The 20,946-nt window shown below is 37.2% G+C and overlaps 1 protein-coding gene across 3 annotated transcripts in view; it reads left to right on the top strand.

Moving 5' to 3' along the window:
- The window catches only part of RALYL (RALY RNA binding protein like), a 407,386-nt gene that overhangs the window by 179,799 nt on the left and 206,641 nt on the right, over window positions 1–20,946 (top strand). Inside the window, exon 1 of one of the 3 annotated variants that reach the window (XM_030304338.1) lies at window positions 4,872–4,987. The exons of the other annotated variants lie outside the window; for them this stretch is intronic. Within the exon in view, the coding sequence (XP_030160198.1) occupies window positions 4,951–4,987 (37 nt within the window). The 5' untranslated portion in view covers window positions 4,872–4,950. Of the gene's footprint in view, window positions 1–4,871; window positions 4,988–20,946 lie in introns of those variants that run through there. 3 annotated transcript variants of the gene reach the window in all.

The following is a 20,946-nucleotide window of genomic DNA, read 5'->3' as shown; positions in this document are numbered from 1 at the left end:
AAGGACTTTCATCAAGAATTTTTAGAGACTGTAGCAGCAAGGAGATGTCTTAATAAAGAAGGCAGAGCTCATATCTGAGGGGAGAAAAGGCAGAGTTCCCACAGGGACAGCTGATGTGTCTGAGGGACAGGTAGAGAAGATCCTCATCTGTACATTGTGCTGTAGACTGACAAGAATGACAAAAGAGAAGGTGAATTGTGGGTAACTTTCTGTGAAAACCTGAGAAACACTGACCAAAGGAAAGTTGAGGTATCACTCATATCAATTAAGGAAATAATTTCAGAGTAGGGAGTTCAGAGGGAGAAGCTCCAGGCTAACTCCGGGAGTCCTGGATTGAAGCCCCTGCTGCAAGTACAGGGTTCAAGGTGCTTGAGGTCATGCCCCTCAGTTCCCTTCGGTTTCCAGTCCGGCAAATTTGTCAGAGCGCTCTGTTTCAGACCAGACATCTGTAAATGAGGAATTCTGGCAACTTAACTTTTTACACCTCTTTGGTTTTACCATTGTATTGTTCTAGTAATTCTCCGAAATATAAATATCATGCAGTTCAAGTTAAATATTTCTGCACAGTTCACATACTAAGTCTGATAAAATTCTTAAAAGTTTTATCAAAATTAACACATATTATCATTGTTACTTATTTTTTCCTTCCAAGTTCTTATTTAAATTCCAGTTTGTTAATGCACCGTGTAATAGTAGTTTCGGGCGTAGGATTTAGTGATTCATCACTTACATACATATTGTAATTTTTAAACCAGATAAGGAAATCAGAACTCTGGATGGGCTAATAATTTGATACTCTTGGTGTTCTTTAAATCTTCTTTCAGTGTCTTATTTGGAGGAAAGGATGAGGGCTGGGGTAGCAAGAGGGAAGGTGGGTGAGGTGACACGAGAAAGGGAAAGAGAAGAGAAAGTCCCGAGCAGTCCACTGTGCTTCTGAACGTGGATGTCCTTGCCAGCAGCCAAAGCCCTGCAGTTAACTGCATTCACCCCTCTGAGAATTTAAACACCACTGTTTGCTATGGAAATAGGTCTCTGTGGGTCTCCCTCCCTTGTTGCCTAAACAGCTACCAAAGGTATCCCTTCAACCTTACATGCATGGCATGTTATACTGCATTGGCTCCAGAGAAAGATCAACTAGTTCAAAGCAGGGCATTACCTCTTGTTCTCTGTGAGACTTTAGTCAGAACACTTAATCTCTCAGCCTTATCTTGCTAAACATCAAAAAGGGCAAAAACAACAACAACTATAATAATAATAGTAATAGGAGGAGGAGGAATCCATCCTAGGGTTGTTTTTGGTATTCAGTGAGTAATCCTGTAAAACTCTGAGAAGACAGCCTAACACCTAATGCGCACTCCGTAAATGAATGTTAGCTCTCATTAAACCACAGTGTTCATTCCGTGTGACGAGTTCCAGCAAACATCATTTTCTTGATCTCAATACATTACTAGTGACATTATAATGACACTTCTACATAAGTCTTTTCCAGCAGCTACCCTGTGCATTGTCCCTTATTCAGTCCTAAAATCATATCTATCTTACAATAAAATAATCTCAACACAACTATGTAAGTCATGCAGTGTCCCTGAATATTATCTGCACCTGCCCTCATCTGGGGAAAGCTTACTCATTTCTAAAAGGAAGGTAGGGGTAGCTAAGTAATAAATAGAATTGCAAAGATTATGAGACATGATGTGTACTCAGCACAGTGCTTTATACACAGCACATAGTACTTCTTTTCCTCATTCTAACACACACCCACACCCACACCCACACACACACACCCACACACACAATACACACATTCTTTCTTTCTGTGTTTCCTTCCTCCCTCCCTCTCTTCTTTCCTCCCTCCCTTCCTCCCTCCCTCCCTCCCTTCTTTCCTTCCTTCCTTCTTTCCTTCTGGTTATTCTTTTATGTTAAAATGTGTCTTCCCTTACTTTGCCAGGAACTTTTATTTTTTAGATAGTTCCTTCCCTGAAAAGAAGAAAGACATTGATAGAATCGTTTGATTTTAGATGATAAATCATCCTTCCCAATTTATCAACACATTAAATTTGTATTGTAAATACGGAATATAAAGATTGAGTCCATTACAGGAAATTATGTTGCAGGGAATAGAGAGATGTTTTATAAAGCAAGCACTCCTTCTTTTGACCTCTGACATTATAGGCATAAAGCTGATTTTGAAGATAAAACAACTGCATTTAGTCTGGATTCTTGAAGAGTGTAGGAAAGAAAGAATGAGATGCCTGGACCTGTCTTCTCTCTTTAACCGCTTTTTTTTTGTTCCGTGTGTCCACATTCCTCCTCCCTGTTCTTGTGGCTGCAAGTTTCCCAGCCAATACCTTCTCCTCTCCCTCAGCCACTTCATATTCCTACCTGTACTGCAACATGGTACTCATGAAGTTGGTCTTAATTCATCAGGAATATTTGAGGTCCCCAACTTTGATGGTTTGAAGCATGAAACACAGTGGATGGATGTCTCTGTATTCCCTGTGGTAAGAAAAGTAATGTAGGAAAAGAGTTGACAAGATGAAAATCCCTACATAGAACTAAGAAAGTCAACGCTGTTACAAGGTTGAGAGTGCACAGGTGTACCAAACATTGATGAGTGTCAGTCAGGATTCTTGTTTTAATGTGTATCTGTGTCTGTGTGATGAGTGAAGCTGGGTCAGGAGTTGTGGTGTGTGTACATGAATTTAATTAAATTGTTACATGGTCTTTACAAAAATTGTTCAGATTGATATTAATTACAGATAATACAGAACAATGTGAAAAGAGAAAAACTACTAATTTGATTGTATAATATAATAATGTTAAAATTAATACCATTCATGTCATGATATCATTAAGCTATTTCTTCTTAATAATTACCAATGACATGTTTATTCATATCATAGATATGTATACATTTATGTCGGACAAACTTTTAATTTTGTTTGGTTATAAGAGATTTTTATGGTTTATTGGCCAGATGGCATGAATAATTTTTATAAAGGAGAACTTGCTTCATGGTTGTGACTTTGTTTCATAAATTTATGATTTATCTTCACACCTCTAAGTATATACAATTTCATTCAAAACAGTGAACTCAGGACCAAAAGATAGACATGAAATGACTAGTATTTGCATTAAGTAAGAAAGTAACTTTAGTCAATTAGCATGAATTTGACTATTGTCCAAATTTACTGGAAAATAATCTATAGTTGTATTGTATTTATTATTTAAATTAGTTTATACAGAGCCCTTTATTCAGCAAGTATTTACCGAAAGCCTACTTTATATCAGGCACTGATATGCCCTGTGGATATATATCTCTGAAAAAAGAAAGCCCTGTTCTCTGAAAGCTAATGTTCTAATAGGCAGAGACAGAAAAACAAGTAAATACAGACTATATCAGGTGATTATAAAGTGCTATGGAGAGAAGCAGGTAAAGGCTGTGGAATATAAGGTGTATTATATCTCAGTAAGAAAAGGCTTATTTATTGAAAATTTTAATATCACTATTAGAGAAAACACAAGGAAAATCCTCCTGGTGTTCCATAACTGACCATTTCTTATATGAAGATACAACCGTAGTGGTCTTTGACAAAGAATCTTACTAAATACTGCAGCTTGTTAGTCAAAAGTCAAGAAACTGGACAGGAATACTATTTTAAAAAAAAACTGCTTAAATGCTATTCTTGATATCTGTGATCATGAAATATAGTAATTACTTAAATATAAAAATATTCTTGACATTGAAACAATCCTTCTACTAAGAATTATGGAGTTGATATCTCCTCCTATCAATAAGTAGACTGAGTTTGTTAACACTGGAAAAGAATTTTGGCAGTTGAAAATGTCTTCTGCTTTTAGCTGGAGGATGAAGCTTAATGTATAATCAGGAAGTCTTATTACATAGAAATTATTCACTGGTGGATAAATCCTCTGTATTCTAAATAAATCTGCTTTTCAAACACCCTAATTAGCACATGGAGGAGATTTGAAATCATACACAATTTTGGAGTGGTTGGGAGAGGTAGCACTCCTGAGTTTCTGCTGGGTGCCAGGCAGTGCTCAGCACAGAGAGTACAAGGTGTATGAAGACAAAGCTTCCATGCTGCCCAGTTGACAGTGTGCAATGTGTTCAGATAAGGATATGCCCACAATACTGTGAAAATAGAGGTCTGAGGACAAAAATGAGGCAGGAAGGATGAAGGCGGGGGAAAGATTCGTCAAAAGCTCCTTTCAGGAGGGGACACATAGCACATAGCACATAGTGGATACCTAGCACATAGTAGGCACTCACTGAGCCTGAGACCCTATTGAGTGCCCCTTCAATTCTAGGCCTGGGGAAATAATGTAAAAATATTACAACTCTTGCACTGCCTGAGACGCAGTCTGTTTGGAGAAATAGACCAAACTAAAAGTGATAATTGCTTTAATAATTGAACATGCAAAGTGCATTGAGAGCTCAGAGAAAGAATTTAGTAGAGTTTCAAAAATAAAATACACATCTAAGCACTATAGGGTGGCTGAAAGACATATGAACCCAAAGGATAGTTTTTGCTTTCTATAAATATCAAACATGGGTTTTTATATTTCCTATTTATATTTTCAGTTTTACTGTTCTTGCTAAATACACGAATCTGTTCTTAATTCAACATTGCTTCCAGCACAGCACTTTAATAGTGCAGATTTTATTAGAGAACTTAACTGATACCAGTTGGGGGGAGGTGAAGGAAATACAATTTCCTCTAGAAGATTTGCATTAGATAGAGTAGTTACAGGCTGTAGCATCTCCCCTGTAATTTTATGAGAATGGTATTACCCTGGCTTTCACTGTGTGATTGCTGGTTACCTTCTGTCAGTGAGCAACAGTCTTACTGCAAAGCAGGAGCCCAACCGGTCTCTTTGTCTCCGTGGTCAAAGCAATTACTTCTTAGAAAGTCGGATTTTTTCAGAATGACCATGTACAGAAGCAAACGCAGACATCAGAGATGTAAGTAAATTCTGACCCAACTTTTTCATATGACTGTAGTGGGAGAAACATACTTGATTCCTTAAAAGACTAATCATGACTTCTTCAGATCTATCCTGGTAGTAGAAAAAATATTGTAGCTTTTTTCTCTCTAGCCTTTATCTATCCCTGTTACATGCTTGGAAAATGTTGGGGGGAGAGGGGATAATTCACTTGTTACTATGGAAACCTTTGGAAAGGTTTACAAAATCAACAGAGAAACAGATCAAATGGAATTTCAGTCTAGCTCAGCAGCCTTCATTCAGGCATGATCACTGGCTAGTTCTCTCTCTTTCTTTTTTCTTTTCTTTTCCTTTCCAGAAGTGGTAGATTTCCTTTCCTAGAAGTCTATTGAAAGGTTTGGGAAGCTAGCCTAAAACTTCTATTTATTTATCCAATTTCAATTATAACTCTTGGGAGAAATAAAACAGTTCAGAACAGAGGGAGAGAGTTAATTGTGAATGACAAGCTGAATATGTAACAGGGTATTCATTGCCAAACTTCTTGGTCCGGAGCACATTTGGAACATAATTCGCTACAGGCACCACTTTAAAGGGTTAAAAGGAGTCATTTGTAATCTACCCCAAAGGAATTGATTCTGACTGAAAAGGAGCAGCACAGTTACCCTGGCCTAAAGTCCAGAACAAAGATGATTATGTTACTGAAAGCCATTAGGTTTAGCTAAAAACCAAAGTCTTATAATAAAACTGTGTTTTATGGTAAAGCAATATGCCTGCCATGAAAAGCTTTCCAATCACCTCTCTTTCTAGTAAGCTCAGTTCGTTACCACTTCATCTTCCCTATTGTCTAAAGTAAATTTTCCCGTATTTAGCCCAGTGTTTCTGATCACTGACTCTGTTTACCACCTTAGGTAACTACAACTTGTTCTTTAGTCGAAGTCTGTACTTTTTCATTATTCCTTATGATGTCTTTAGACGTTATGAAATATTATAAAATACAGAAAGACTATCGACAACACTTACTCTATCAAAAGGTCAAAATGTGATAGAAATGTAATATTTTTTTTAGTGTGATAATGTTTTGGGTCTATTTCCACCTGAGCCCGGAACACTAACATTTCTCTTGTTCAAAGAAGTTTTATGCACCATAGAAAGCTCTGAGGGCCGGGACTGCCAGTTTGATTTTCTGTGCCTGATTGCCTTTTGATGCCTCTCTTTCTTGTGACTGAGAAATAACATAGGGTAACTGTTACTTGTTTCTTACAAAAATTATTGGTGCAAAGTCTACAAATACATTGCTGATTAATTTCCTTGTGATTTCCTCCCACAAGAATGAATCTAAATTATGCATGTACTTTAAAACCGTCCTGTGCCTTTACTCCTGTATCTTTTATACACCCCCTCATTTTTTTCCATGTAGGCAATCATCACCTTAATGCACATGGCAAATAAAAGATTATAGACAAATTGTACTGAGTCTCTCCTTTAAGATGTGCTTGCTGAAGTCTGCGATTAAGCAGCAGGAAGAAATTGTGAATTACATGAGACAAGTCAGAAGATGTATAATTATACAGGGATGAACACAGTAGGGTGTACTAAATGGTTTACTTAAAAAAACATCGAATGTATTACTTATGTTTAATTGTATCTGTTAGCTATATTATACTGCATTAACTGTTTCTATATTCTAATCATATAAAATATTGGAGAGCAGGAATATAATAAAATTAAAGTATATAGAAAGGTTAGCAATAAAAGCAAATAGAATCCTTAAATGAATTTCTATCTTACACTAATAATATTTGCAAAAATGGAAAGTAATGCAATTGTTTGCTATCCAATGGGTATATAAAAATATTGAATTATCCCTTCATCAAAATCCTGTGCATTTCCATTTTCAATCATATCTTTTATGTGTGTGTGTTTGATGATGTAAAAGGCATAAACTAGCCTCAAGGCAATTATAATCCAATTAAGGCAATAATTGCACACTTAACAAAATCTCAATGTGAGAAAGAAGGCAAGTGTTCTTATGATTTTCTTTAAAATTGAAAAAGTACATAAATAAACTTTCTAATTTCCTCATTCCCTAAAGACGTACTGTACTATCCTTTAGTGGAAATAATGCAACTTTCTTTTAGAGGACCTGGTGAGAGGAATAGGCGAGGTGCATGTGGCTGTGCTAGGGGTTTGAAGAGAGGGAGTGAGCGAGCCAGAATATTGGTAAAAGATATTTTAAAGTGTAAATGACACTAAGCCTTTGAAAATTCATGTGGGACTTTGAAATCCATTCCTCACTCATGTCTAAATTGGTTATTTATAATTCCCTACAGAGGTGAAGGAAAGGGAGGGAAGGGTACTCTTTTCCTTGCTTCTGGTGAAGCAGTAACTGTGGAAAATGGAACAGCTTCAGTGTTCGTTCAGGTAGCAGGTCTTACCTGTGCACAACTGCATAATGACTTTCAATTAGATACAGAATTTGTTGCGTGGTAATAAAAAAATGTTCGCATATGTCGAACGTTGATTTTGCCAGAGCCAGACAGGTAGAAACCACTTTAAGGGACTCTAATATATGTAAACCTGTTTTTACACATTAGGTGGAGGAAAGAATCATCATTAGTGTAAATAACTTTGTTCTTTAGTGTTTAGACATAGAATTTTTTTCATGCATACTATATCAATCTATTGAGGTGTGCAGTTTATGTTTAAATTTTCAAAATGTTATAGTATGTATAAAACAATGTATACTTACGACCTCCCTTGTTAAAGTTCCAAATGACCTTGAGCAAACATATTGTTTTAGTTTTTGAAAGAGACATAGACATAAATTCTTGAAGATGAATATGTTTTTTAAATACAGACTCAGAGAAAAACTAGAGTAGGATCCATATGCTATTAGATACTGAATTTTGAAAATACCACAACCCCCATACCACAGCAAAGAGAACAGTGTACATCTGATTTTAAGTGTGTAACATTTCATCTTATTTTACCAAATAGGAACAGATGTTCATTTTTGATTACTAGTGATATTTTTGGGTGCTTATCCATCTTATCCATCCCATTATGGAAATGCTTAATGAGATCACTTCAGGAACCTGAATACTAGCCATAGTCCTCTACCTGTAATCTTGGCCAATATCTATTATCTCTATGGGTTGCAATTTCTTTTTCTATAACGTTAGCAGACTGTGCACAGAAGATGTTTTCTGAGGTATCTTCAATCTCTAACCCTCAGAGTTTCCACAACATAAACCTCATCATGTAATTCTCCTACTTATTTTACGGGTTCTTGTTGCCTAGACTGTGGCTCTGGGCTCATGTGCTCCAAATCCATGTGACCATGGATTTACTACAAGAGGCCCTAAAATCCATATAAATATTAACCATTGCCTGTATAATGGTGATATATATAAAAAGTGTATATATATATATATATATATATATATACACACACACATCTATGTGTATATCTCCCATGTATGTTTTTACAACATATATACACACATACTATTTTTTTTTGCTTCTAAAGTGACATGTTTAATTAAATAAAATGCATTGAAAAGATGGTACTAAATTTGTAATGGCTTTTAATGCCATATGTTTTATATGATTTTTCAACCAATTATATCACATAGGGATTTTGTTATGTTTCAATGTTTTGAAGAAGTGTTTTCATATTCCCAAATGTTAGGAATCACCGAACCAGTAAATGAAATACAAACATGACCTTATAAACACATATTTACATCACTGTCACTCACTGCCTACTTTTCCTTGATAGCACTTTGTTCTAGCCTTTATCAGGCTACTGAATCATCCACAAAATTCACTATAGATTCTCTTATCTCTGTGTTTTTGCCCACACATCTTCCTGTTGATGGATAGTCCTCACCAGCATCTTCATGTGTAGAAATCATCTCTAGTCAAGGGTTCACTCAAATGTCAAATCCTTCATGAAGGTCTCTTCAGTTTCCACATCAAATTTATCCTTTTCTTCTCTCTTTTCAGATGCTATTTTATAATTTTATTTGTACTTCCTATGTTCTATCTGAGGTTTTTTCTTGTAAGGTATCTTTAGTTCTTGTTGAAGTATTCTCAGAGCATGATGCAATGCTTTGTCCATAACAATGCATAGCCATCGTGTGAAACTCATTCATTTAAAGAAATATTTATTGATCACCCGTTATATTACTTTCTAGACACTGCTCTAGTACTATGGCTGTAGTAATGTCAAAACAAAGTTCAAGACAAAGGTGACAAACAAAAAAATACATAATATGCTGTGTGATGCTAAGCACTATAGTGAAAAATAATGCAAGCAAAAGGGAAGGGGAGTTTTTGAAGGTAGGTTGGAGAACTGCTATTTTCTATAGGGTAGTCAGGAAAAGCCACTGTGATTAAGATGACATTTACTCAGACACCTGAAGGAAAAGAGGGAACAAACTCTGCTTCTTCCTGGAGAGTTCCAGACAGAAATAACATGTGCAAATTCTCTGGGGTAGCTGGGATATTAGAGGACCACAAAGGAGGCAATAGAGAGTTAATGAAAAGATAGGAGATCCAAAAAGCATTGAGGCATTGGATGGATGGAGTAAGACACAGAATTAAACAATATTTTTTATTTGTAACTGAATTGTATATAATGCATGTTAACTTTTAGAAACACTATCCATACTTCTAAGTGACTCTTGCATTGCTTTTATTAAAATGAAAATGATAAAAAAAGTTATTTTAAAAAGCATTACATTTCATACTAGGCAAGACATCCAGTTGTTAATTGAAGGAGAATCAAATTGTGGTCATATAGACATCAGAAAAATTATTTGAACAAGAATATCTGATTTATCTTCCTGTAAATATCCTTGGATTATTAATTCTCTATATCTTTAAAATCATGCTATGAGAAAAAATAAATTCATAGTTTCATAGAATTGTAAGGCCTTTTAAAGTAGTTGCAGGAAGAAATAAGACTGCTGGCAGGTTTTTTTTTAAGTTTATTTATTTATTTTGAGAGAGGGCCAGAGAGCGAGCAGGGAAGGGGCAGAGAGAGGGAGAGACAGAATCCAAGCAGGCACAGATCCTGATGCGGGGCTCGAGCTCAAACGGTGAGATCATGGCCTGAGCCAAGATCAAGAGTCGGATGCTTAACTGAACCACCCAGGCGCCCCTGCCAGTCTTAATTGATGTAGAATTGGCATCTCAGTGGTCAAGATGGATAATAGGTTTGATGTTCGATTATTGGAACATGAGTTGTCTTAGCTGTTGAATACATCTTTATTACTACATTTTATCTCATACAAATCTTTAAGTATTTTTTGAAATTCTTTATTACCAACTGGATATCAAAGATAAAAATGGAGTCTTATTTAAAACAAATATTATATTGATACCTTATATAACTGTGAAGATAAAAGTAATCATGACTCTTAATTCACAAATGATGACATTATTTATTACAGAATCATTTGAAGATTCATATGATCTACGTTTCAAAAAATTCCTTCAGTTTACACTAAGAGTAAATAAATAAATTGTGCTTGATAAGTAAAGCTCTCTGGAGGACACTATTAAGTTCAATCCTTTTTTCTCTATTGTTGATGCTTGTTTGGAATTCTGGTCCGACATCTGAAATTTCTCCAGTCTTTTCTCTCTCAAGTTTCTAATATGAATTCTGTAACTGATATGGATTGAGAACTTGTAACTTTACACATTCCTCGTGGAATCATGTCTGCATGGATAGATTCAGGATTCTCTGATTCTGCATGCCGAATGGGACCATAGTTACCAGTTTAAGATCAGAGATGTACAAAAGCTGACTAATAACACCCCTGATACTGATTGACCTTATATACAAATACATACTGGTCTGTCTCACATCCTTAATAATTTGCTTTGCTTTTACAGGCTCCAGCCTGTGACTGTTCCACCTGGAGGAATACTTACTTTCTCCCTCTCCCTCCCTCTCTTCCTTTCTCTCTCTGTCTCTGTCTCTGTCTCTCTCTCTCTCTGGTCCATGTGTTTTGTGTTTTGCAATGCTCCACAAAGTCAGAGGTCACTTTTGTAGAGGGTGATCATTTGTACATTTTCTTTTAACTTCTCTACTTTCAGAAAACAACTTGGCTATCCTACCTCCCCTACTCTTTTAGCTTCTCTCTTCTGAGAAGCTGTGCTGCATTTATATCTAGACCTACAAAAGAGCCATGACATTGACTCTGTCCCCAGTTGTTCACGTAAATGTTCTCTACTGAATGGCTTTGAAGATCATCAGAATTTTAGAAATTGCCTACCTCCTACCAAACATAAAATGTTTATTAAAAAAATTTGAGTTCTAACTTCATATGATTTTATGATTAGAATTTTGCTCATATCCAAGTAGAAAATGGGACAGCAGAAATGAATTAATAATACTACCAAAAACAATAAAAATAACATTTGACATCTATCTTATTCTTACATATAGCCAGGTACTGTTTTAAGCATTTTGTTACACATGACTAATATAATTTATGTAGTAGAGCTGTAACTGAACATGTAAAAGCAATAATCTAGTAATCTATGGCACTTTTAATTTCCATTCCAATTTCAAATGTTATTTATAATTTTGATACTAATCTCTAGGAAATTGAACACAAGAAGTTAAATCGAAATATGTGTGTTGACCAGGGTGAAAGAATAAACTTATATGTCCCTTGAGGAAACAAAGAAATTAACTTCATAAAGCAAAATATATTGTTTGACCAATATTCCTGTTTTTTGAGTCCTATAAAAACAGAAAAAAATATCCTGAGGAAAGGTTTTACATATATATGCAAATGAAATATTCACATATGAATACATTTGCCGTCTTTTCCGCAAAAGAAAAAAAGGTTTCCAGAACTTAGAAAATCGAAGTGCTCTGCAGTGATTTAGTAATTCACTGTGAGTAGTTACACACTTTTTGGTCTAGAACAGCTAAATTGTTTGGCATAACCTTTTGATTCATTTTCCTTTGTGTAGTTATTGATCTTCTTGGCATTATTTACTGAATTGCACTCCCATTCTGATTATAGACTTTCTGACACCTTTACTTATATAAGGCTACATTATATATGTGTTAATATTGACTCAAGGTCTTAATGGTCTTTTATCATTGACTTTATATTATCTTGAGAATTTCATTTATATTTAAAATAAAGATAAAATCCACATCTATTTTGTGAAACTCCTTATAGAGAGTGTGGCATATATATTTGTAATGTTTCATGCCCTCGGCTGCTTATCATTGGGAAGTGTTATATTTTATATTATACGATTCTTTTGACCCCTAGTGAACTTGAAACTGCCTTAGAGGAACAGCTGGATGTATTTCCTTAAATAAACACACATTGTTCTTCAAATTGCTAGTATCTGTCTTCTTAATAGGCTCCACAGGCAATGGGAATCTTGACTTTGAAGTCACCTCTACTGGGTTCATGTAGGTATCTGACTATTTCATACCTTTTTCCCCTGTCATACTTGAATAGTATCTTTCAACTCAAGTTTGTCTTGAAATGTGCAGCATATAGCCATAACTTATCATTTACCTATACTCTGCGATTATAATATTTTTGATATTTTACTTTATATAATAACAATGCAATATAAAATAAAATATCAAAAATATACAGCACCTGTAAACGCATTACAGACTACATGGAACATTTAATTCTATCTAATTTATAGTGTCAGTAATTAATGAGAGGTTGGCTCACAAATAAAAATTCACTCACACAAAGTCAGAAACAATTTACTTTTAATTAGAATGCAAGGAAAAATTCATTTGCTTTTTCACTTCTGATTTTGCTAAGGTAGCAAGGGGAAAATGGCCGCTCAAATTTTAAGTGGTCAAAAAATTTTTCTTAGCACTGAATTTGTCCTCCCAGAACTATTTTTACAAATCTAGCCTTTTTCAAATGATCATTTCTAGCAAAGATGATACCCCCAAATTTGACTAATGGGTACAGAATCTCCCAAAGAAGCTTTAGCAATGATACTACATGAAGGTTTCTAGAATTTGTTTGTTGATTCACTATTTAGAGAGAAATACTTTTCAGATTAACAGACCAGTTTTCCAAACCAAGCTAGATTTTGAGAGAAGATTTGACTTGAATGAATGGGACAATTTATTTGAAATTGAAAGAAAAACAAATCATTTAAAATTATACTTTAAAAATATTCTTTGTTACTTGGATATTTAAGAAAGGAGTAAGCAAGCACAGGAACAAGATATTAAGACATTGTGTCATGAAGTTCATAAATATGTTTGTTGCTGAGATTTTCTTTTACGTTTGTGGAAATGGGTCTCTGGAAATTGGAATCATGCTAAGTTAACGAGTTCATTTATACTGAAAACAGTTGTCCATCAGGTTAAAATCAGTTGGAGTTGCTTTTGTCCTATGGAAACAGCCATCTAACATATTTAGTTGTTTGGGGAAGCTACGAATCGTTAGTAATACCATTTCTCCTAGATTACTACTGACAGTAATTAAATCAACAGTTGTACTAATTTACCATATACTTCAAGCCCAATTAAGTAAGACTTGCCTTGCTTATCTGGCTGTTAAAGGATGAAGGGGCTTGGGATCCAGAATTCTCAGTAAGTTGCCTGCATTATTAATTTTTGCCAATGTAGACTTAGGTTGCAGAGTATAATCAATATCTGTTGTAGGGGCCTCCAAGATGGTGGCATAAGAAATATCCTGAACTTCCCTCCTCTCACAGACATACCCACACCTACAGCTACATATGGATCATTTCCTTCTGGAAAAGATTGGAAAACTAGATCAATGCCCTCCACAACAAAGAATAAAAGGACAGCATCGAGACTGGTGGTGAGGCAGAGACATGGCCTTACAAAACCCCACCTCCAGCACAGCAATACACAATAGGGAGAGATCTCACCAGACAGGCACTTCTCCCAGAGAAGCAATGTTTTGGTGCCCAATGCGTGACTTATATCAGAAAGATCTATACCGTCCCATGGGATCTATACCAGAAAGATGAGCTCCTGACCATCTGCCTTGGATAAGCAGTGGAACCAATGTCTGAGCATCCCCAAATGCTATAGGAAACTGAGATTTCTTGTGGAGAGCTTACATGTTGTCCTGTTTTACCTGAGACCCAAGGGGGGAAAAACCCAGCAGTTTGAAAAACACCTAAATTATATGTGAGGGAGATTCATTTGCTGGATCTGATATAGAGGCATCAGCTGGGCATGGGGCAGGGGGAGGGTGGACAATTGAGGTGCTCTCTAGAGATGGAGGTATTAGTGGATGCCATTGTTGCACTCCCCACATAGCTTAGTAGCGTAAGTAGGTGAGAATGGCCATATCACCCTCCCACCACCTTGCTGGAACAGGTGAGGTGAGTGGTCATGGCACTTGCTGAGGCTGGAGAGCATGGAGACAGGTGCTTGGGACACTTCCCCACCACCTTGCTAAGACACGTGGTGCAAGGAGTCAGATCATCCTTCCATTCATAGCCTAAAACCAGCATATACACAGACAGGGATGTTCCTTGCCGCATTGCTGAAGCCTGTGAGCACATGCAGACAAGACATTTTCCCACTGGCTTTAGGAAGGCTTCAGGAATGTGCCTGGCCCGTTACACTTTCCAGCTGCCTCACTAAAGCCAGCAGGTATGTGTGGTCTACACAGAGGATACCCCTGGATCACCTGGCCCTGGTGGTGAAGAGGGCTGGTGTCCCAGAGCCCTATAGGACTATAACAATCTGAAAGATAGCTCTTGGCAGGCCACCAATTCCAAGGCACTGCACAGACAGCAGACTGAAACAAGCTGTCTTCCTCTGAAAATGGCCTGTTTATTTAGTCTGGAGCTTCAGCCTGAGGGACAGGCTTCAAGTTTCCCACACTTCCAGAGGCTAAGGAGGCAACCACAGGGAACATAAGCAGGAAGACACCATCCTTGCACATACCCTTGGCCTTGCTACAACCCAATGAGACTTCTCAGAAAGGAGCTTACATACTCACCTGGAGCCCTGATTTTGACAACTGTCACCCTGGAAACATCCAGATCTCCTGGTGTGGAGGCCTACAGGTATTACAATTGCAGATCCACAGGACTATAAATATTTTCATATCTTAAAAGCTGCTGCCTGAGGGCTTGGTTTCCAGTCAGCCTGAAATTAGGTACGTAATGAAATTCCTCCCCTTGACTTAGTAACAAGTCTTGGCACACCATCAACAATGAGGGTATATCAAGAATGAATCAGGCAGTTTAGACAATCAAAAAGGTTCCCATGAGCTAGGGCAGGGTTGAGTGAGAAGGGTCATCATCTATACAAGGTCATGCCTTCAAGACTAAGAGAGATAACTGTTTCATTTAATACATGGAAACAAACAGTCAAGCAAAATGAGGAAACAGAAAAATATGTTCCAAACAAAAGAAGAAATCTTCAGAAAAAGATCCAAATGATATGGAGATAAGTAATCTACCTAGTAAAGAATTCAAAGTCATGTTCATAAAGATGCTCACCAAACTCAGCAGAAGAATAGAGGAACACAGTGATGACATCAACAAAGAGATGGAAAACATAACAAAGTCACAGAGTTGAAGAATACAATAACTGAACTGAAAAATGCACTGGAGGGGTTCAGCAGCAGACTAGATGAAACAGAAGTAGGGATTTGTGAGCTGGAAGATAAAGCAACGGAACTCATCCAGACCCAGCAGCATGAAGAAGAAATCATTTTTTTAAGTTTATTTATTTTGAGAGAGAGAGAAAGAGAGAGCACGAGTGGGGATGGGCAGAGAGAGAGGGAGGGAAAGAATCCCAAAAAGGCTCTGCACTGTCAGCGCAGAACCCAGTGCAGGGCTTGAAATCAAACCACAAGATCATGACTTGAGCTGAAATCAAGTGTCAGCACTTAACCAACTGAGCCACCAGGCACCCCAAAAAAAGAACTTTAAAAAATTGAAGATAACTAAAACAACATCAAGTGAAATAACATTCTCATTACAAGGATCCCAGAAGGAAAAGAAAGGGAAGAGGGGGCAGAAAAAATATTTGAAGACATAATGTCTGAAAACTCTTAGAACCTAAGGAAGGAAACAGACATCCAGGGCCAGGAACACATAAATTTGGGTCCAGGAACCCAAAGAGAGCCACACCAAGACACATTACAATTAAAACATCCAAAGTTAGGGGCACTTGGGTGGCTCTATTGGTTAAGCATCTGACTTCAGCTCAGGTCATGATCTCACGGTTTGTGAGTTTGAGCCCCATGTCAGGCTCTGTACTGACAGATCAGAGCCTGGAGTCTGCTTCAGATTCTGTGCCTCCCTCTCTTTCAGCCCATCCCCGACTCACACCATGTCTCTCTCGCAAGAATAAGTAAGCTAAATGGGGTGCTCTCCATTGTCGTGATTTCTGGAGTGACAAGGAAAAAAGGGAAGGGAAGCATTCTCACCAGTCTGACCCAGAATTGTACTTCTTTGTCTGTCTTAGTCAAGGCATGCAACCTCATAACTCCAGTTGCCAACATTTTGCCAATATTATAAAAATAATAATAAAATAAAACCACAAAAGTTAAAGATAGAATCTTAAAAGCAGCAAGAGAAAAACAGTGTTAAGTGCAAAGGAAGTCCCATGAGGCTAACAGCAGATTTCTCAGCAGAAATGTTGCCATCCAGAAGGGAGTAGTAGCATGACATATTGAAAGTGCTGAAAAAAAAAATCTTCTAATCAAGAATATGCTACCCAGCAAGGTGATCATTCAGAATTGAAGGAGTGTTAAGAGTTTTTCAGACAAGTAAGAGCTAAAAGAGTTTATCACTCTTAAACCAGCCTTATAAAAAACACTAGGAGACTTCTTTAAGCTGAAAACAAATGGCAGTAAATAATTACAAGAAAGCATATGAAAGTAAAAGCCTCACTAAAAAAAAAGGTAAATATATAGTAAAAGTGGTGGATTAATCACTTATAAAGCTACTAAGAAGATTAAAAGATGAAAGTAGTAAAAATAACTATAACTACAATAGTTAGTTAAGAGAAACCTAAAACAAAAAGAGGTAAAAATGTGACGTCAAAAACTTAAGGCGTGGGAGGAGGGGAGAATACAGAGTTTGGAATGTGTTCAAATTTAAGTTGCTATCAACTTAAAATAGACCATTGTGTGCAGAGGATGATATATGTGAACCTCACGGTAACCACAAAGCAAAAAGTTACAGTAAATTCACACAAGAAAATGAGAAAGGAATCTAAGCATACCACCAAAGAAAGTCATGAAGCCACTAGGGAAGAAATAAAAGAGAGGAGCTACAAAATCGGCCAGAAAACAACTAACAAAATGGCAAATAAGTACATACCTATTCCCTAACCTAGAAAAAAAAAATCAATAGAGTAGAAAGTTTAATGAAGGGGCGCCTGGGTGGCTCAGGTCATGATCTCGCGGTCCGTGAGTTCGAGCCCCGCGTCCGGCTCTGTGCTGACAGCTCGGAGCCTGGATCCTGTTTCAGATTCTGTGTCTCCCCATCTCTGACCCTCCCCTGTTCATGCTCTGTCTCTCCCTGTCTAAAAAATAAATAAAACGTTAAAAAATTTTTTTAAAAAAGAAAGTTTAATGAAAAAAAAAATGTGGCAGTGACTGGATAATCATTCACTCCTTCTTGCACAATAATAGAATCATCAATAATTACCTGGGTTGGTAGCCACATTTCTCTGCTTTCTGGTGGCCAGGTAACTGCTGAGCTGTGAAGTGTGAAAAAGGATGTGTGCAACATCTGGGGAAATATCTCTAAAAGGAAGCAGTTGTATCTATAGAACCTTGCCATGTCCTCAGTCTTGCTCTGGGAGCAATAATATGATAGTCATAGCTCACCTTGGACCCTGAGGTTCAAAACCAAGCCCTCAGAATGGCTGAGCAGGTGACCTGGAGAGCCTGGTTTGGGAAGGAGCAAAGAGCCATTACACTGCCCTAAAGTGCCTTCATCCAGACTTTTACATCAGAGGGAAAGAAACTTTGATCCCCCTTAAGCCCTTTATTTGGGGTCTCCTTTACACAAACAGCCGAATAATTCCTCCCTAATATAAGAAATTCTGCAATGCTATACAGGCCCAGATGGGAACACATCCAAAACCTTGACATATCAGTGAGGAGTAGGACATATTCCACAGGTGAGAGAAAATCTGAAGCCTGGAGCTGCTCCGAGATCCACTGAGAGTCACACAGGTAGTGGCAGGGCACTCCAGACCCAGGGTCCAGGATTCTTACTTCTGGACTAGTGCCTGGCCCTGAGCTGTTCTGCCTTGAGTTCCAGCTGTAGGACCTCCCTGGAATTGAGGGCTCATGACCTCAGGAATGCCTGGGGGCCAAGGAAAGGCTCTGCGAGAGAAACAGTTCTGGGTATAAATGACTGCTCTGTCTTGCCAATTTGAGTCCAGATTGTACTACAACTATTTTGTGCTTCGGTTCCCTTGCTTCTTTGGACAGAGCTAAGCATTTTACCAGCAGTTCAATGCTTTGACCTCTGATTAAGACTTTCTGGAAGGAAAGGCAGTCCTTTTGGCTGTAATTCACCATGGATCCTCTTCCAGGAAAAAGTACTGACTGGGGTGCTGGAGGGAGAATTGTTGCTCTCTGCTCAAAAGCGACAGTTTGGGGTGCTCTCCACTGTCTTTGTGGTTTCTGGAGTGACAGGGGAATAAGAGAAGGGAAGCATTCTCCTCATCAGTCAGACCCAGAATTGTGCTTCTTTGCCTGTCTTAGTCAAGGCATGCTACCTCATAACTTCAGTTGCCAACATTTTCGGACTGATTTGGGTTTCGTGTGTAACTCCCGAGTGCTCTGGAAAGAATCTGATTAACCCAATGCCATTTGGTGCCCTCAGGATCCTATATCCACCTGATGTGGACAGTGGGGATGTTCTTTGAGGGCTTTCCAAGGATAGAAAGACAGAACGTTAAATTCTACTAAGGTAGGCAGCCAAAACCGGAACACTGTTTCCCTATGGCTCCACATGAAAACAACAAACTTGCCTTTCCCTCTTCTGTTACCACCGGCAGCTTCACAGAGGGTCCCTGGATGGCAAAATGGGGTTTAAGTCTGCCTTTCCGGCATAGAATAAAAGTTTGATAATTTGTATCTAAAAACAAATTAGACTGTAGTACTCTTTTTTCCAAAAACATGTTCTAAATATTGTTATTCAGTGTAACCACATCAGTTAGGATAATATAACTTCAATTTGGGACCAGATCATTAAATCTGGAAATATGTAACGTATGTTACAATGATGAATATATTCCATTAATCTTTGGAGCTAGCATTCCAATCATTGGTATAGAACAATGCTTAAAATATGACCGAAAAACAATTCTTTGTCCTTGAAGATTTTCTAGTGGACATTTTATACCTTGCTATATAGCTTTTCATGTACTTAATAACAGTATAGCTTCATAACAAATACTTACCATCGCCATACTTATGTGGCAATAAAGTTAGTTTAAGTTACTTTTTATGAAGTCATTTATAGCTTTCAGTCATTATTGAGTTTTTTATGACTATTATAAAATGATATGACTTAAGAGAAATTATGAACTTCTCCCTATGGTTATTTGTCATGACTAGCATTTATAGAATTCTATTGGCTGTAATGTCTGGGATATTTTATTGTCTTCCTTCTAGACAAGTAAAATAATAGAGATATCCAGGAAAGTAGTTATGAAGTTAAGATTTTGTTGTATGTATTGTATATATCCCCATGACCTGTTCTCCTTTTAATAAACTTTGCCAAGTTTCCTGAAAAACCAAGTAAGTCTAGAGGTAACTTCAGTTGGCAAGTAAGCATCATCACTTTGTGTTAGAAACTAAAAATTTTACTGGTTCTCCTTTCAGTTATTCTGGGTCAGTTTTTACATGAGTATTAAGTGAAAGTCTTAATATTATTTTCCCATATAAACTTTATTATAGGAAAGATATGTTTCTATCATTGCATAAAAACATATGTTTAAAAAGCATTATTTAATTTTTTTATTTTAAAAAAACTTACAAGGCATTTCTTGATCAGGTGCCATCTTTGTAGATTCATTTCTTGCCATCCCACTTTGCAGGTGATACTGAATTTTCTTTCTGATGTCTGAGGAATTCTTTTCATCAGTAGCTCCTTATGTTGCTTCTTCTGTTTAGAGCACTCTCCCCTCCTTTCTTAGTTAACTACTTCTCCTTCAGGTTCCAGCTTAGATAGTCACCTGCTACTGATTCATTTTTCTAACTCCTTGTGTAGGAGTAGAGGCCAGTAGAGGCTACTAGAATTGATCTTTTTATGTTTTCCTTTATACCCTACATGTGCCCTGTGTATAAATTGTAATGTACCCAGTCATTTGGCCTTAGCTCTTGAAGACAGAAACCAGACCTCTTTGTTCACTGCTGTATCCCCAGCATGGTCTGGCACTAGAAAGCCTTCAGTCAATAGTTGTTGAAGGATGAAAGGAATAGATAGCCTTCCTTATGTACCTGTTTTAGCAAGTAGAAATTGTAGTCATTTGCCCCAAAATAAATCACTATGATATTTCTGTTTATGAAATATTGTTTGCCTTTTCATATTCATAAGTGTCCATGGATGATGTTCCTGTGCTAAGGCCTTTTTGGTGTCAGATTTTAGAGGGTTTTTTTTTTGTTTTTTGGTTTTTTTTTTTTTTATTTTTGTCTACTCACCAGTCTATTTTACTCATTTCTTAAGGAGTATTAAAAGGAATCAAAAACACTTTAAGTCTTGGCTGGTTTAACAGTGTTTCCCCCCAAATTTAAGGCACATTTGGAAATGACATGAAATCTCAAGCATTTCTATTGCAACTATACTAGTTGTTAGTTAATGTAAAATGTCCAGAGGGGCGCCTGGGTTGCTCAGTTGGTTGAGCGTCCGACTTCGGCTCAGGTCATGATCTCGTGGTCTGTGAGTTCGAGCCCCACGTTGGGCTCTGTGCTGACAGCTCAGAGCCTGGAG

This window comes from Lynx canadensis, chromosome F2 (assembly GCF_007474595.2).
Source record: "Lynx canadensis isolate LIC74 chromosome F2, mLynCan4.pri.v2, whole genome shotgun sequence".
In the NCBI taxonomy this organism is placed as follows: Eukaryota; Metazoa; Chordata; class Mammalia; order Carnivora; family Felidae; genus Lynx; species Lynx canadensis.
This window is presented reverse-complemented; position numbering and strand designations above follow the sequence as displayed.